This window comes from Drosophila sulfurigaster, chromosome 2R, assembly GCF_023558435.1.
Source record: "Drosophila sulfurigaster albostrigata strain 15112-1811.04 chromosome 2R, ASM2355843v2, whole genome shotgun sequence".
Lineage (NCBI taxonomy): Eukaryota > Metazoa > Arthropoda > Insecta > Diptera > Drosophilidae > Drosophila > Drosophila sulfurigaster.
In genome coordinates, this window is record NC_084882.1 from 36263638 (window position 1) to 36279746 (window position 16109).

Consider the following 16109-nt stretch of genomic DNA (forward strand, 5'->3'; position numbering starts at 1 on the left):
TCAAGTGGTAAATGATAAGATTGCCATTACGTTGAGCACATAAACAGTAGTTAAAAAGTTAGTTGACCATCGGATATCACAATGAACAGACGTAGTTTAACATGAAGACTGCTCAAGTTTTCGTCGCTTTGATCACGCTTGTTTTGTGCACGCGGTCAACACAATCGGAAAATATTCTAGGAATATTCTCGTATACTTTTAGTACCCCCTACAAAGTGGTTAAACCGTATTTCGAAGCTCTAGTGCACAACGGACATAATGTAACTATTATCTCATCAAAAGAACTTCTACCGGACATCGAGAACGTGCGACACATTCGCATAGCAGCTCTTGATTTGCTCATAGAACGTAAGTCAAGAAAATGTCTCCAACTTAAAGGGGAGATTATTCACGCTACACGAACAATCAAAGCACGTAAAGTTCATATCAGTAAAATGCGTACATATTTATCTTATCGATTTTGTTTTCAAATATACTCAGAATTGATCAAAAGTGTTTAAGATATACAACTTATAACTATAATTAGTACTTAATGTTTCACTTACTTGCAGATGCTTTGTCCTTTGATTATGCAGAGTGGTATAACAGCAAATGGAAAGAATCCGTAATGTCCTCCATCTTTTATTACAATGTGTCGCACTGTATTCTCAGCGACTCAGGAGTGCAATCGTTGCTACATGATAAATCCGAGCACTTCGACATGATCGTTTTGGAGCCAACGTACTCCGATGCGCTTATTGGATTCGCAGAGCATTTTAATGCCTCCCTTGTTGGTTTGTCGACATTTGGTTCCTCTTGGTTAACTGATTATTTAGCTGGTAACTCGGCGCCAAGTGTTTATAGACCCGTGCAGCCAGTGGGCTATTCTCTTGGTAATTCCTTACTGGATAAGTGGAACAATTGGATTTACATAGCCGAGGAATGGATGATCGAAAGATTTGTAGTTTTACCTGGCCAACTGAAACTTTTCGCGCACTTCTTTCAACTTCCATCTTCACGTTTATTAGAGCGGCGCACATCTTACTCACTGATGATGATTAATACGCACTTTAGCCTCGGTCGTGTTCGGTCCAATGTGCCCAACGTCATTGAGGTGGCCGGTTTACATATGGCAGAGCCCAGTGAACCGCTCGAGCCAGAGTTGCTGGACTTTGTGAATGGAGCGGAGCACGGCGTCATTTACTTTTCCATGGGAATGGAGATTCTAACCAGATGGTTGACCTTCTCAAGAGCAGCGAGTCGTGTGGAAGCACGAAGAGCACACAATGCTCAATAAGTCGGATAACATCTACTTGAGTCCCATGGCATCACAGCGTCAACTTCTGGAGCACCCGAATGTGAAACTTTTCATCACACATGGCGGACTGTTGAGCACTATCGAGGCAATATACTCGGGAGTGCCGATGTTGGGCTTGCCCATCTATTACGATCAGTTCGACAACGTGGAAAGAATGGTGAAGGTAGGCGTAGCTCGGAAACTGGATATCAACAGTTTCACAGAGGAGCAACTGATGAATAATGTCAGAGAACTGCTCCAAAATCCCATCTATGCTCTCAAGGCAAAGGAGATGTCCAAGCGGTTCCGGGATCAGCCAAAAAGTCCCATCGAGAGCGCCATCTGGTGGACAGAATATGTACTAAGGCACAAGGGAGCTCCTCACATGCGAATGACGGATCAGGACATGGCATTTGTTCCTTATTATAAACTCAACATATTCTCGATACTCTTCGGTCGTATTGCATTGTCTACAATTCTCGTTCTCTTCATCTGCGTGATTGTTGTGAAGTTTATCTTGAAAGAGTTTCTAAGAATCACTGAAGAACCTTCGGTGTTCTACACACCTATTTAAAGAAAGAGGCAGAGAGAGTTAATATCGTTAGTCATACTTGCAATGTGATTCTGTAATTATTGTATTATCCATTTATCCATAATCGTAATCTCATTTAGCATTTAAAAATTATTTTAAGTATAATAAACTAACAAAGTTTTCTAAAAATTGGAGCTCTATCTTAATTTATATTCAGCAGGTTTAAGGCGCCAGTATTTAACTTGGGAATAGCAAAACATTGTTAAGAGCTGACTAACCGACAGCATCAAAACAAAACAATGAAAAAGGTTTGCCGGTGATAAGCGAAACCCCATAAACAAAGATAAGGGGCAATTTGTACTACAACCAAATTGACATGACTTCTCATTCTAGACAAAACTTTATTGACACTCATTCGCGAATAAAATTTGAAGAGAGAACGAATTTGATTGCTTTATCAATAGCAGTGGGTAAATGATAAGATTGCCATTAGACTGAGCATGCACCGTAGTTAAAGAGTTAGTTGACCATCGGATATTGCCATGAATGGACGTAGTGCAATAAGAAGATAGCTCGAGTTGTCGTCGCATTGTTCGCGATTTTCCTGTGCACGCGCTCAACACAATCGGAAAATATTCTAGGAATATTTTGGTATACTTTTAGTACCCCCTACAAAGTGGTTAAACCGTATATTCAAGCCCTAGTAAACAACGGACATAATGTAACTATCATCTCATCGGTAGATTTACTACCAGACATCGAGAACGTGCGCCACATTCGTGTTGCAGCTATAGATCAAGTTAGAGAACGTAAGTCTAGAAGACGCCCCCAACTTAAAGAGAATGTTATTCTTAGAATCAAAATACGATACGCGTGTATATATAGCAATTAATGCTCGTAAAGTTCGTATCAGTAAAATGAGCACTAACTTATCTTATCAATATTGCTTGAAAGTGATATTGGAAATATTGAATTGTACTCTGAATTGCTTGAGTGTTTTACTTGCAGTTGTATTGACCTTTGATTATACAGCGTGGTCAGCCAGCAAATGGAAGGAATCTTTAGTAGCCTCCAGCTTTCATTACAACATGTCACACGGCATTCTCAGCGACTTAGGAGTGCAGTCGCTGCTACATAATAAATCCGAGCACTTCGACATGATCGTCCTGGAACCAACGCATTCAGACGCTCTCATCGGCTTCGCAGAGCATTTTAATGCTTCCCTAGTTGGTTTGTCAACGTTTGGTTCGTCATGGTTGATTGATCATATGGCTGGAAACTCGGCGCCAAGTGTTTACAGGCCCGTACAACCAAAGGGATATTCTCATGGTGATTCACTGTTGGATAAATGGAACAATTGGAATTACATAGCCGAGGAATGGATGATCGACAGATTGGTTATTTTACCTGGACAGGTTGAACTTTTTACACAGTTCTTTCAATTTCCATCGTCACGTTTACTAGAGCGTCGTACATCTTACTCGCTGATGATGATCAATCAGCACTTTAGCCTCGGTCGTGTTCGGTCCAATGTGCCCAATGTTATCGAGGTGGCCGGCTTACATATGGCAGAACCCAGTGAACCGCTCGAGCCGGAGTTGCTAGAGTTTATGAATGGGGCGGAGCACGGAGTCATTTACTTTTCCATGGGCATGGAAATCATGAACAGATGGCTCCCTAAGAACATGGAACAAAAGATGCTGCAGACCTTTGCAAAGCTAAAGCAGCGAGTTGTGTGGAAGCATGAAGAGCACACAATGCTCAATAAGTCGGATAACATCTACTTGAGTCCCATGGCATCGCAGCGTCAGCTCTTGGAGCACCCGAACATGAAGTTGTTCATTACACATGGCGGTCTGTTAAGCACTATCGAGGCAGTGTACTCGGGAGTGCCGATGTTAGGCTTGCCCATCTATTTCGATCAGTTCGATGTGGAGCGCGTGCTGAAGTCGGGTTTAGCTCGTAAACTCCATATTAACTCTTTGTCAGACAAGCAGCTCATGAATAATATCAAGGAACTGCTAGAGAATCCAATTTACACGCTCAAGGCCAAAAGATGTCCAAACGCTTTCGCGATCAGCCAACAAGTCCCATTGAGACTACCATCTGGTGGACAGAGTATGTACTAAGGCACAATGGAGCTCCTCACATGCGAATGACGGATCAGGATATGGCCTTTGTTCCTTATTATAAACTCAACATATTCTCGATACTTTTCGGACGTATTGCGTTCTCTGCAATCCTCGTCGTCCTTATCTGCGTCATTGTTGTTAATTTTATGTTAAACAAGTTTCTGAGAATCGCTGAAAAACCTTCGATGTTTTACACATCTATTTGAAGAAAAGGAGAGAGAGGTAATCGTTAGTCATACAAGTAATGTGATAGTTCACAACTGTAATTGTTACTATTCCGATATCCATGCCCAGTAAAAATCGTAATCTCATTTGCAAATTAAAAACTTCTTTAAGTATAGTGGATACCAAAAATCTAGCTTTGAAATTATGTTTGCTATTCGACGAAGATGCATCCTCTTATCTTTTACATATGTAAGTACATATGTTTACTGTTGACAGAAAATTTTAATACATTTCTAGCAGGAATAAAACTATATGCAAATACTTAAGCCAAAGTTATAATTTATAACTGAAATAAAACAATTATTCACTTCTTTATGAACGGGTCTATATTAATTCATATTCTGCGGGATTCAGGCGCCAGTATTCCATTTGGGAATAGCAAAACATTGTTATGAGATGAGCCGGCAGCATCAAAACAAAACAATGAAAAAGCTTTACTGGTGATAAGCGCAACCCCGAAAGAAAGGTAAGAAAAAATTTGTATTACAACCAAATTGAAATAATTTCTCATTTCAGACAAAATTTTATTGACTCTTATATAAAATTTGAAAAGAGAGCGAATATGATTGTTTTACCTACTGTTATCAATAGCAATGGGTAAATGATAAGATTACTATAAGGCTGAGCATGCAGCGTAATTAAAAAGTTAGTTGACCATCGAATATTGCCATGAATGGACGTAGTGCAATATGAAAACTGCTCGAGTTGCCATCGCTTTATTCGCGATTTTCCTGTGCACGCGTAAAACACAATCGGAAAATATTCTAGGAATATTCTCATATACTTTTAGTACCCCATACAAAGTGGTTAAACCGTATATTCAAGCCCTAGTAAACAACGGACATAATGTAACAATTATCTCATCGATAAGTTTTCTACCGAACATCAAAAACGTTCGGCACATTCGTGTTGCAGCTTTAGATCGCTTTATAGAACATTACCCAAGTGTCACGCTACACGAGCAATCGAAGCACGTAGTGTTCATATCAGTGAAATGAGCTTATATTTTCTTTTCAAATTGTACTCAACATTGCTCAAAAGTGTTAAGAAACAAGTAAGTCGAGTGTACTCGACTGTGAGATACCCGCTACCCATTTTGAATAAAAGCAATATGTTTTAAAATATACCAAATGGTATACAAGGTATATCGATAAAGTACCGCATTCAAAATATACCATAGACGACACAATATACCAGATTGTCAGCCAAAGCAACTAAGACCCCTAGTAAGTATTCACAAAAGTATTTCTTTAATAACTACACGATCGCAATCAAATCAATCTATAGTTAAGCACTAGCTTTAAAATTACGTGTTCATATCAGTGAATTGAGTACATATTTGTCTTATCGATTTTGTTGTAAAATTGTACTGTGTTAAAAAAAACACTAATTATAGCTACAAATAACACTTAATGAGTTACTTACTTGCAGATACCTTGTCCTTTGATTATATAGAATGGTCAAACAGCAAATGGAAGGAATCCGTAATGTTCTCCACCTTTTGTTACAACATGTCGCATAGCATTCTCAGCGACTCAGAAGTGCAATCGTTGCTACAAGATAAATCCGAACACTTCGACATGATCGTTTTGGAGCCAACGAACTCCGATGCGCTTATTGGCTTCGCTGATCATTTTAATGCCTCCCTCGTTGGTTTGTCGACGTATGGTTCTTCTTGGTTGACTGATCATCTAGCTGGAAACTCGGCGCCAAGTATCTATAGACCCATACAGCCAATGGGCTATTCTCATAGTGATTCACTGTTGGATAGGTGGAACAATTGGTTTTATATAGCCGAGGAATGGATGATCGACAGACTGGTTATTTTACCTGGACAGCTGAAGCTGTTCACACACTTCTTTCAACTTCCATCATCGCGTTTTTTCGAGCGACGCACAAGCTATTCTTTAATGATAATCAATCAGCACTTTAGTCTAAGTCGTGTTCGGTCCAATGTGCCCAATATTATCGAGGTGGCTGGTTTACATATGGCAGAACCCAGTGAGCCACTTGAGCCAGATTTGCTGAACTTTGTCAATGGAGCGGAGCACGGCGTTATTTACTTCTCCATGGGCATGGAGATTCTTAACAAATTTCTTCCCAAGAACATGGAAGAAAAGATGCTCCAGACCTTCGCACAGCTGAAGCAGCGAGTTGTGTGGAAGCACGAAAAGCTCACAATGCTCAATAAGTCGGATAACATCTATTTAAGTCCCATGGCATCACAGCGTCAGCTCCTGGAGCACCCGAACATTAAGCTTTTCATCACTCATGGCGGACTGTTGAGCACTATCGAGGCAGTGTACTCGGGAGTGCCGATGTTGGGCTTGCCTATCTATTTCGATCAGTTCGACAATGTGGAATGCATGGTAAAGATGGGTTTAGCTCGTAAACTGGATATCAATAATCTCACAGAGGAGCAGCTGATGAATAATATCAAGGAACTGCTCCAAAATCCCACTTATGCTCTTAAGGCAAAAGAAATGTCCAAACGCTTTCGCGATCAGCCAATAAGTCCCATTGAGACTGCCATCTGGTGGACAGAGTATGTACTAAGGCACAAGGGAGCTCCTCACATGCGAATGACGGATCAGTATATGGCATTTTTTCCTTATTATAAACTCAACATATTCTCGATACTCTTCTGTCGTATTGGGTTTTCTGCAATCCTTGTTCTCCTCATCTGCGTCATTGTTGGGAACTTTATCGTGAAGGAGTTTCTGAGAATCGCTGAGGAGCCTCCGTTGTTTTACACATCTATATAAATAAAGAGAGTTCATATCGTTAGATATTTCTAATATGTGTAATGTGATTCAGTAATTGTTACCATTCTGCTATCCACGACCAGTAAAAATTGTAATCTCATTTAATAATTAAAAACTCCTTTAAGTATAATAAACTTGATCGATTTACAAAAACCAAATTTTGTCAAAAATTTTAGCTCTATTGTAGTTTATATGCAGCGGATTTCAATCGCCAGCATTCAACTTGGTAAAAGCATTGTTAAGAGTTCACTAACCATCAGCGTCAAAACAAAAGAATGAGAGTAAATTTGCTTAGAAATTTGAAAAAGAAGAGAGAACGAGAGTGAGAGTTGAATTTTTGGACTTAGCTTATCATTTGCAGGTAAGTGATAAGATTACCAAAAGGTGGGGCATAAAGTATAGTGCTAGAATTAGTTGACCGTCGGATATCGTCATGAGCGGGTGTTGAACAACATGAAAATAGCTCGAGTTGTCGTCGTGTTGTTAGCGTTTGTTCTATGCAAGCGTTCAACACAAGCGGAAAATATTCTAGGAATATTCTCATACACTTTTAGTACCCCCTATAAAGTGGTTATACCTTATATCAAAGCCCTAGTACTCAACGGACATAATGTGACAATTATCTCATCAATAAGTTTTCTACCAGACATCGAGAATGTGCGCCACATTCGTGTTGGAGCTCTAGATCGACTCAGAGAAAGTAAGTCTACACACCACAAGTTTAGTAGAAAAATCCTCTTAAAACGAACATAATAGAGCGTGTATAAACGGCAATTGAAGCTTGTGAAGTTCGTATCAGTAAAGTAAACTTATCTTATCGATATTGTTTTTAAGCGATACTGGAAATACTAAATTGTACTCCGCATTAATCGGGTATATTTTATAGAGTTTATTTATAGCCACAATTATTTTACTTACTTGCAGTTGTCCTGACGTTTGATATTACAGAGTGGTCTAACAGCAAGTGGAAGGAATCTTTGGTAATCTGTAAATTTCATTACAATATGTCGCACGGTATACTCAGCGATTCAGGAGTGCAATCGTTGATGCAAAATAAATCCGAGCACTTCGACATGATCGTCGTAGAGCCAACGCATTCAGACGCTCTCATCGGCTTCGCAGAGCACTTTAATGCTTCTATGGTTGGTTTATCGACTCTTGGATTCTCTTGGTTGACTGATCATCTAGCTGGTAACTCGGCACCAAGTGTTTACAAGCCCGTTAAGCCATTGGGCTATTCTTATGGGAATTCGCTGTTGGACAAATGGAACAATTGGATTTACATAGCCGAGGAATGGATGATCGATAGATTGCTTATTTTACCTGGACAGGTTGAACTTTTTTACACAGTTCTTTCAACTTCCATCGTCACGTTTATTCGAGCGACGAACTTCTTACTCACTTATGATGATTAATACGCACTTCAGCCTCGGTCGTGTTCGATCCAATGTGCCCAATGTTATCGAGGTGGCCGGTTTACATATGGCAGAGCCTAGTGAACCACTTGAGCCAGAGTTGCTGGACTTTGTGAATGGAGCGGAGCACGGCGTCATTTACTTTTCCATGGGCATGGAGATTCTTACCGCATGGCTGCCCAAAACCATGAAACAAAAGATGCTCCAGACATTTTCACAGCTAAAGCAGCGAGTCGTGTGGAAGCACGATGTGCACACAATGCCTAACAAGTCGGATAACGTCTACTTGACTTCCTTAGCACCTCAGCGTCAGCTGTTGGAACATCCCAACATGAAGCTCTTCATCACAAACGGCGGTCTCCTTAGCACCATCGAATCAATATACTCGGGAGTCCCCATGTTGGGCATGCCCATCTATTTCGATCAGTTTGATAATGTGGAACGTATGGTGAAGGTAGGCATAGCTCGTAAGCTGGATATTAACAAGCTCACAGACGAGCAGTTGATGAACAATATAAAGGAACTGCTAGAGAATCCAATTTACACGCTCAAGGCCAAGGAGATGTCCAAGCGGTTCCGGGATCAACCCTCAAGTCCCATTGAGACAGCCATCTGGTGGACAGAATACGTACTAAGGCACAAGGGAGCTCCTCACATGCGAATGACGGATCAGGACATGGCCTTTGTGCCTTATTATAAACTCAACATATTCTCGGTACTGTTCAGTCGCATTGCGTTCTCTGCGTTCGTTGTCCTCCTCGTCTGCATTATTGTTGTGAACTTCTTTTTAAAGGAGTTTCAAAGAAACGCTGAGACGCCTTCAGTGTTTTACCCATCTAATTGAAAAATAAAAGAGTGAGTTAATCGTTAGAAGTATATTAAGAAACGTAATCTCCTTAAAAAATAATAAAAATATATATATAAATTATAAAATAAAAAAAAGAGTTGGCCATTGATAGGTAAAATTCCTAAAATAAATTTATGGAGAAATGTGTTCTAATACAAATTATACTGATGGTTTATGTTCTGCAATTTTATTGACACTCATTCGCGAATAAACTCGAAGAGAGAGCGCGAGTTGTAGATTGATTGATGAACTTTTGCTTATCAATTAGTGGTGGTAAATGATAAGATTGCCATTAAATTGAGCACGCAATGTTGTTCCACAGTTAGTTGACCGTCGGATATTGCCATTAGCGGGCGCAGTGCAATATGAAAACAGCTAAAATTCTCGTTGCTTTGTTCACGCTTGTCCTGTGCACGCGTTCAACACAATCTTTTAGTACGCCTTACACAGTGGTTAAACCGTATATTAAAGCCCTAGTACACAACGGACACAATGTGACTGTTATCTCATCGAAACAACTTCTGCCGGACATCGAGAACGTGCGACACATTCGTGTGGCAGCCATAGATCAGGTCATAGAATGTAAGTCTCAAATAACTTTTCAATAAAGGGGGAAGGTTATTCTAAGAACCACAAGTCACAGTGGGTAGCTTTCTTTAAATACACAACTTAATTTCTTCTATGATAAAAAACAACTTTAGCCGGAAAGCTTTAAAGGTAGTTAAGAGGCATGTTTTTAGCTTTCTGCTTTGAGGAATTCTTTTTTTCATTGTACAAAACAAAAAAATAATAAATTTCTAAAAAAGTGTCTTCAAGTTAAAAGCTTTGTGTCTTTTTTGATGAACTACCAATTTCAGCAAATCGAAATTGGATTTTCGCAACGAGTTCTCTGAAGTCGAACCACTGTGCAGCTATTCTATAAGCTCGTAAAGTTCATATCAGTGAACAGACCACAAAACCTGTCTTATCGCTATTGCAAATATACGAATTGCTCGAAAAAACATTATAGACGTATTTATACCTAAAAATTAAAATAAAAAAATTGTTGCTTACTTACAGATGTCACGAACATTGATTTTTCAGAGTGTTTATACAGCAAATGGAAAGAATCGTTGGTATTCTCCAGTTTCTATTACAACGTTTCGATCGGAATTCTCAGCGATTCAAGAGTGCAATCCGTGCTACACGATAAATCCGAAAAGTTTGACATGATCGTCTTAGAGCCAACGCACTCAGAAGCTTTTATTGGCTTCGCAGAGCACTTTGGTGCCTCCTTGGTTGGATTGTCCACGTTTGGTTCCTCTTGGTTGACCGATCATTTAGCTGGAAACTCGGCACCAAGTGTCTATAGACCCGTGCAGCCAGTCGGCTATTCTCATGGAGATTCGCTGGTAGATAAATGGAATAATTGGATTTACATAGCCGAGGAATGGTTAATCGATCGATTGCTTATATTACCTGGACAACTGGAGCTGTTCACACGATACTTTCAACTGCCATCGTCGCGTTTATTCGAGCGACGCACAAGCTATTCTTTGATGTTGATCAATCAGCACTTTAGCCTCGGACGCGTTCGCTCTAATGTGCCTAACGTTATCGAGGTGGCCGGCATACATATGGCAGAACCCAGTGAACCGCTCGAGCCAGAGTTACTTGACTTTGTGAATGGTGCGGAGCACGGCGTCATTTACTTTTCCATGGGCATGAAGATTCTTAGCAGATGGCGTCCGAAGAACATTGAACAAAAGATGCTGCAGACTTTTGCACAGCTGAAGCAGCGAGTCGTGTGGAAGTACGAAGAGAACACGATGCTCAATAAGTCAGAAAACATCTACTTGAGTCACAATGTACCTCAACGTCAGCTGCTGGAACATGCCAACGTGAAGCTTTTCATTACAAACGGCGGTCTTCTCAGCACCATCGAGGCAGCATACTCGGGAGTTCCCATGCTGGGTTTGCCCATCTTTTTCGATCAGTTTGATAATGTGGAACGTATGGTGAAGGTGGGCGTAGCCCGTAAGTTGGATATTAACACTCTGACAGAGGAGCAGTTGATGAGTAACATCAAGGAACTGCTGCAGAATCCAATTTACACGCTTAAGGCCAAGGAGATGTCCAAGCGCTTTCGCGATCAACCAACGTCTCCACTGGAGGCAGCCGTGTGGTGGACGGAGTATGTACTAAGGCACAAAGGAGCTCCTCACATGCGAATGACAGAAGATGACATTTCCTTTGCGCCGTACTATAAACTCAATATATTCTCGGTCCTTCTTGCTCGCATTGCGTTTTCTGCATTCGTTGTTGTCCTCGCTTGTGCTTTTGTTGTACATTTCATCTGGAAGAAGCTTCAGAGAATTCGGGAGGAGCCTTTGGCGTTTTATACATCTATTTGAAGAGAAAAAGTGAAAGTCAGCTGTGATAGTTCATAGTTGAAATTATTATCATTCCGATTCGAAATGCAATCTCAATTAATTATATCTAAAAATGTTATTAATCATTTTCTTAAAGTTTCCATTAATAAAGTGTTTGTAAATTATGTATAGTAAATCATTCTAACATAAACTTTGGAATAAGCAAAACATTGTTAGGAGTTGACTAACCTGCATCGTCAAAACAAAACAATGAAAAGCGAATTTTAAAAGGTTTGCCGTTGATAAACGAAATCCCATAAACAAAGATAAGGGACAATGTGTTCTACAACCATTTGAAGTGATGGCTCACCTCAGACACTAGAAATTTTATCGACACTCATTCGCGAATAAACTCGAAGAGAGCGCGAGAGTTGTAGTTTGATTGTTGTACCTTCGCTTATCAATTGCAAGTGGTAAACGATAAGATTGCCATTCGAATGAGCTCGCAGCGTAGTTAAAAAGTTAGTTGACCATCGGATATCGCAATGAACAGACGTAGTTTAACATGAAGACTGCTCAAGTTTTCGTCGCTTTGATCACGCTTCTTTTGTGCACGCGGTCAACGCAATCGGAAAATATTCTAGGAATATTTTCATATACTTTTAGTACTCCCTACAAAGTGGTTAAACCGTATTTCGAAGCTCTAGTACACAACGGACATAATGTAACTATTATCTCATCGAAAGAACTTCTACCGGATATCGAGAACGTACGCCACATTCGCGTTGCTGGTCTAGATCGGATCATAGAACGTAAGTCTACAAGATACTTCCAAATTAAGGGGAATGTTATTCTTAGACGCAACAACCCAACTCGTGTACAGACGGCAATTCATGCTCGTAAAGTTCATATCAGTAAAACGAGCACAAGCTTGTCTTATCGATATTGAAAATATTGAATTGTACTCATAATTGCTCGAGTGTACATTAGAGACGCCTTTTATAGCTACATTAATATTATAAAATTTGGCTTACTTGCAGACGTCATGAACTTTGATTATTCAGATTGCTTGTACAGCAAATGGAAGGAATCTTTAGTAGCCTCCAGTTTTCATTACAACATGTCACACGCCATTCTCAGCGACTCAGGAGTGCAATCGTTGCTACAAGATAAATCCGAGCACTTCGATATGATTGTCGTAGAGCCAACGTATTCCGATGCGCTTATTGGATTCGCAGAGCACTATAGTGCCTCCCTCGTTGGTTTGTCGACATTTGGTTCTTCTTGGCTAACTGATCATCTGGCTGGAAACTCGGCGCCAAGTATTTACAGACCTATACAACCAATGGGCTATTCTCATGGTGATTCGCTGTTGGATAAATGGAACAATTGGATTTACATATCCGAGGAATGGTTGATCGATAGATTGCTTATTTTACCTGGACAACTGGAACTGTTCACACGATACTTTCAACTTCCAACGTCGCGTTTACTTGAGCGACGCACAAGTTATTCTCTGATGATGATCAATCAGCACTTTAGTCTCGGTCGCGTTCGGTCCAATGTGCCGAATGTTATCGAGGTGGCAGGAATGCATATGGCAGAACCTAGTGAGCCACTCGAGCCAGAGTTACTTGACTTTGTGAATGGTGCGGAGCACGGCGTCATTTACTTTTCCATGGGCATGGAGATTCTGAACAGATGGCTGCCCAAAAATATGGAACAAAAGATGCTCCAGACCTTTGCACAGCTGAAGCAGCGAGTCGTGTGGAAGCACGAGATGCATACGATGGTCAACAAGTCGGATAATATCTTCTTGAGTCCCATGGCTTCGCAGCGTCAGCTGCTGGAGCACCCGAACATGAAGCTCTTTATCACACATGGCGGCCTGTTGAGCACCACTGAGGCAGCACACTCTGGAGTGCCTATGCTGGCCTTGCCCATCTATTTCGATCAATTCGACAATGTGGAGCGCATGCTAAGGATGGGTGTGGCTCGTAAGCTGGATATTAACACTTTAACAGTGGAACTGTTGACGAATAACATCAAAGAACTTCTGCAGAATCCCATATATGCTCTTAAAGCCAAGGAGCTGTCGACGCGTTTTCGCGACCAACCAACGACCGCCCTCGAGAGAGCCATCTGGTGGACAGAATACGTACTAAGGCATAAGGGAGCTCCGCATATGCGAATGACGGATCACGACATGGCATTTGTGCCTTATTATAAACTCAACATATTCTCGATACTCTTTGGTCGTATTGCGTTCTCCGGATTAGTTGTTCTCTTCGCCTGCATATTTGCTATAAATTTCTTTTTGAAGGAGTTTCAGAAAATTTCCGAGGCGCCATTGGTGTTTCACACTTCTATATGAGGAAAAGTGAAACTCTGCTTACCGTTAACCGTTAGACGCACAAGTTAATATGATAGTTCACTGTTGTAATTGTTACCGATCTCTATGCACTCATTATGCCCAGATAGAAACGCAATCTCTTTTAATATTATTATATAAATATTAATAGCTAATAACACTTACATGTATGTAAATTTTGGCACTTTGTTTAACTTTTTTAAATGCACTTTTCACTTTTGGCGTAATTTTGCGCGAGAAAAAAAGCCTAAGCATGCCCAACTTCACGCGAGAGTAAATATTGCGCGTGCCCAACTTCATGCGAGAGCATAACTTGCGCGCAGCTAACTTCACGCGAGATCGCGAAAATGCGCATAGCCAAGTTCACACTTGAAAACTGCACAGCTGTTATTCTCGCAGCAAAGACACAAACCACGACATCAGCGCCATCTACATATTGTGTTAGGCACAAAGCGCATTTGAAACTTGCTGCAGGCGCTTAATAGTAAACTTGATTAGCAACTGATGGCATTCAATAAAAAAAGGCGTTAAGTTGAAGATATATATGAGAAATAAAATGGGCATAAAGAATAAATGCTTAATGCTAGGTTAAGTGGGTTGCAGTTGTCATATCACGCTGTGCAGTGTATAATTAAATTCGTATTGCACTTGCAATTAAAGAGTTTTGCAGTTAATTGAGAAGGTAAATTTGTAAACTGGAATGACGTCAGTTGGAGTGTATTGACTCTAGAGATGACCCTGAAAATGGCATGCAACGGGACAACGCGTTTCCTCCTTCCATTCTGTCAGTTGCCACGTCAACGCTGCTCTTAATAATCTCAGTCAGCTTATCTACGAGTTTATTTTATGCGAAGCGAGTTTTTGTCATTTTGTTGTTGACAATTTAGCTTTGGTGGCTTTCGAAAGCGAAATTCCTTGTTTGGCCAAGCGATGCGTGTGTTGAGTACTCGCATTATACTCGAATATTATTCAGTTGTAATTCACGGCGAATGCGAGTATAAACAATATTTGTATAGAACAATATGGTGACACACTTTCCACTCGAGAAGAGCAAACAGACTTTGCTGCGCTGCATGCACAAAACTCAAATAAATGGTAAATACCGAACTATTCATGAATATGAAATATGAATAACGAAAAGTATGTGTGCTATTTAGGCAATTGCAGACGCGATATCTTTACAGAGAGAGAGAGAGAGAGAGAGAGAGAGAGAGAGAGAGAGAGAGAGAGAGAGAGAGAGAGAGAGTCAAAGATATTATTTGTACTAAGGAAAAGTTATAGCAAAATGGCTAAATTAACTTAATATTGATTTGTTATTAGTAGTAAAATAGTATATCAAATAATTTGTTGTAGAATTATATTTTAAAAACCTTTTTGAACTTAGGTATAAATGGAGAACAAGAGATATTATTATTATTGAAAAGTAATAGCAAAAATATAAAATATACTCTACATTCTAAATAATTATTATCATATAATCTATTAGTATACTACCCTCCATCGATAAATGAATAAGAATAAAGACTTTTCAAAACCCCCTACAATTTATAATATAATATATATCTATAAAAAAAACTATTAAACTTTAAAGTTTCATTACTTCATCATTACTTTTTTAGTATTGTTTTTTCATAGTCAATATAAATGTAGTTAAATGCATTTATTCTAAAATTATTTCCTAGAAATCTAAAGATAGGAAAGGAGATGTCTTTTTTTTTGTAGTTTAAAAAGGTCATGTGAGAAATGTAAATGAATAAAATGCTTGCACAATAAGCTTTTCGGTGATTAGTGCAACAAACTTAATGGGCAGAGCAGCAGATTAATTAATAATAATAATGTTATTCAAGAGAGACGCGTAACGTGTCATTTACAGCCCATCATTCTGGGGGAACTTTGTCGCTTAAAGTGTGTGTGTGTGTGTGTGGCAAGCACAAATAATGGTTTATCCTTGATCTCAAATGAGAAGTGTCGCCAACAACTCCAGATGCGTGTATTTCGTTGCGGTTCATTGCCAACAGCTTTTCCGACAGCAACTAATTGCACGTGTCCATAGATTAACACAATAAAAACAAATAAAAAAAGAGGCTAATCTTGGTCAAGAATACGACAGCTTGATCTCTTAAGTAGTTGTTGTTGTTGTCTGTCTTTAGCTCGTTGTTATACATACAAATGACCAAAAATAAAAAAAAATATAT

At 39.8% G+C, this 16109-nt stretch overlaps 5 protein-coding genes and 1 long non-coding RNA gene across 7 annotated transcripts in view; 4 read left to right on the forward strand and 2 right to left on the reverse strand.

Annotated features, from left to right (window-relative positions):
* The window catches only part of LOC133836144 (uncharacterized), a 45962-nt gene extending 44746 nt beyond the window's left edge, over positions 1-1216 (reverse strand). The window contains exon 1 of the mRNA XM_062266469.1: positions 546-1216. The gene's annotated coding sequence lies outside the window, so the exon portion shown is untranslated. The remainder of the gene's footprint in view (positions 1-545) is intronic.
* Positions 75-7247, forward strand: LOC133836142 (UDP-glycosyltransferase UGT4-like). The gene is made up of 2 exons (XM_062266467.1): positions 75-348; positions 5597-7247. The coding sequence occupies exons 1-2, from the start codon at positions 102-104 to the stop codon at positions 6928-6930; spliced, it is 1581 nt and encodes a 526-aa protein (XP_062122451.1). The 5' UTR covers positions 75-101; the 3' UTR covers positions 6931-7247.
* LOC133836146 (uncharacterized) lies at positions 1591-3340 on the reverse strand. Its single transcript, XR_009893682.1, has 3 exons — positions 3216-3340; positions 2811-3145; positions 1591-1842 (listed from the first exon to the last, which is right to left on the reverse strand). It is a non-coding gene; the product is annotated as an uncharacterized LOC133836146 (long non-coding RNA).
* On the forward strand, positions 2320-9217 carry LOC133836145 (UDP-glycosyltransferase UGT5-like). 2 transcript variants are annotated; one of them, XM_062266471.1, is made up of 2 exons: positions 2320-2617; positions 7855-9217. In XM_062266471.1, the coding sequence occupies exon 2, from the start codon at positions 8335-8337 to the stop codon at positions 9187-9189; it is 855 nt and encodes a 284-aa protein (XP_062122455.1). In that variant the 5' UTR covers positions 2320-2617; positions 7855-8334; the 3' UTR covers positions 9190-9217. The 2 variants fall into 2 exon arrangements, with proteins under 2 accessions (XP_062122455.1, XP_062122454.1); XM_062266470.1 differs by lacking the exon at positions 2320-2617 and adding an exon at positions 7330-7630.
* Positions 9218-9557: 340 nt separating this feature from the next.
* On the forward strand, positions 9558-11661 carry LOC133836850 (UDP-glycosyltransferase UGT4-like). The gene is made up of 2 exons (XM_062267438.1): positions 9558-9774; positions 10252-11661. The coding sequence occupies exons 1-2, from the start codon at positions 9558-9560 to the stop codon at positions 11583-11585; spliced, it is 1551 nt and encodes a 516-aa protein (XP_062123422.1). The 3' UTR covers positions 11586-11661.
* A 331-nt stretch (positions 11662-11992) lies between these two features.
* LOC133836141 (UDP-glycosyltransferase UGT4-like) lies at positions 11993-14397 on the forward strand. Its single transcript, XM_062266466.1, has 2 exons — positions 11993-12355; positions 12584-14397. The coding sequence occupies exons 1-2, from the start codon at positions 12109-12111 to the stop codon at positions 13915-13917; spliced, it is 1581 nt and encodes a 526-aa protein (XP_062122450.1). The 5' UTR covers positions 11993-12108; the 3' UTR covers positions 13918-14397.
* Positions 14398-16109: the final 1712 nt, after the last annotated feature.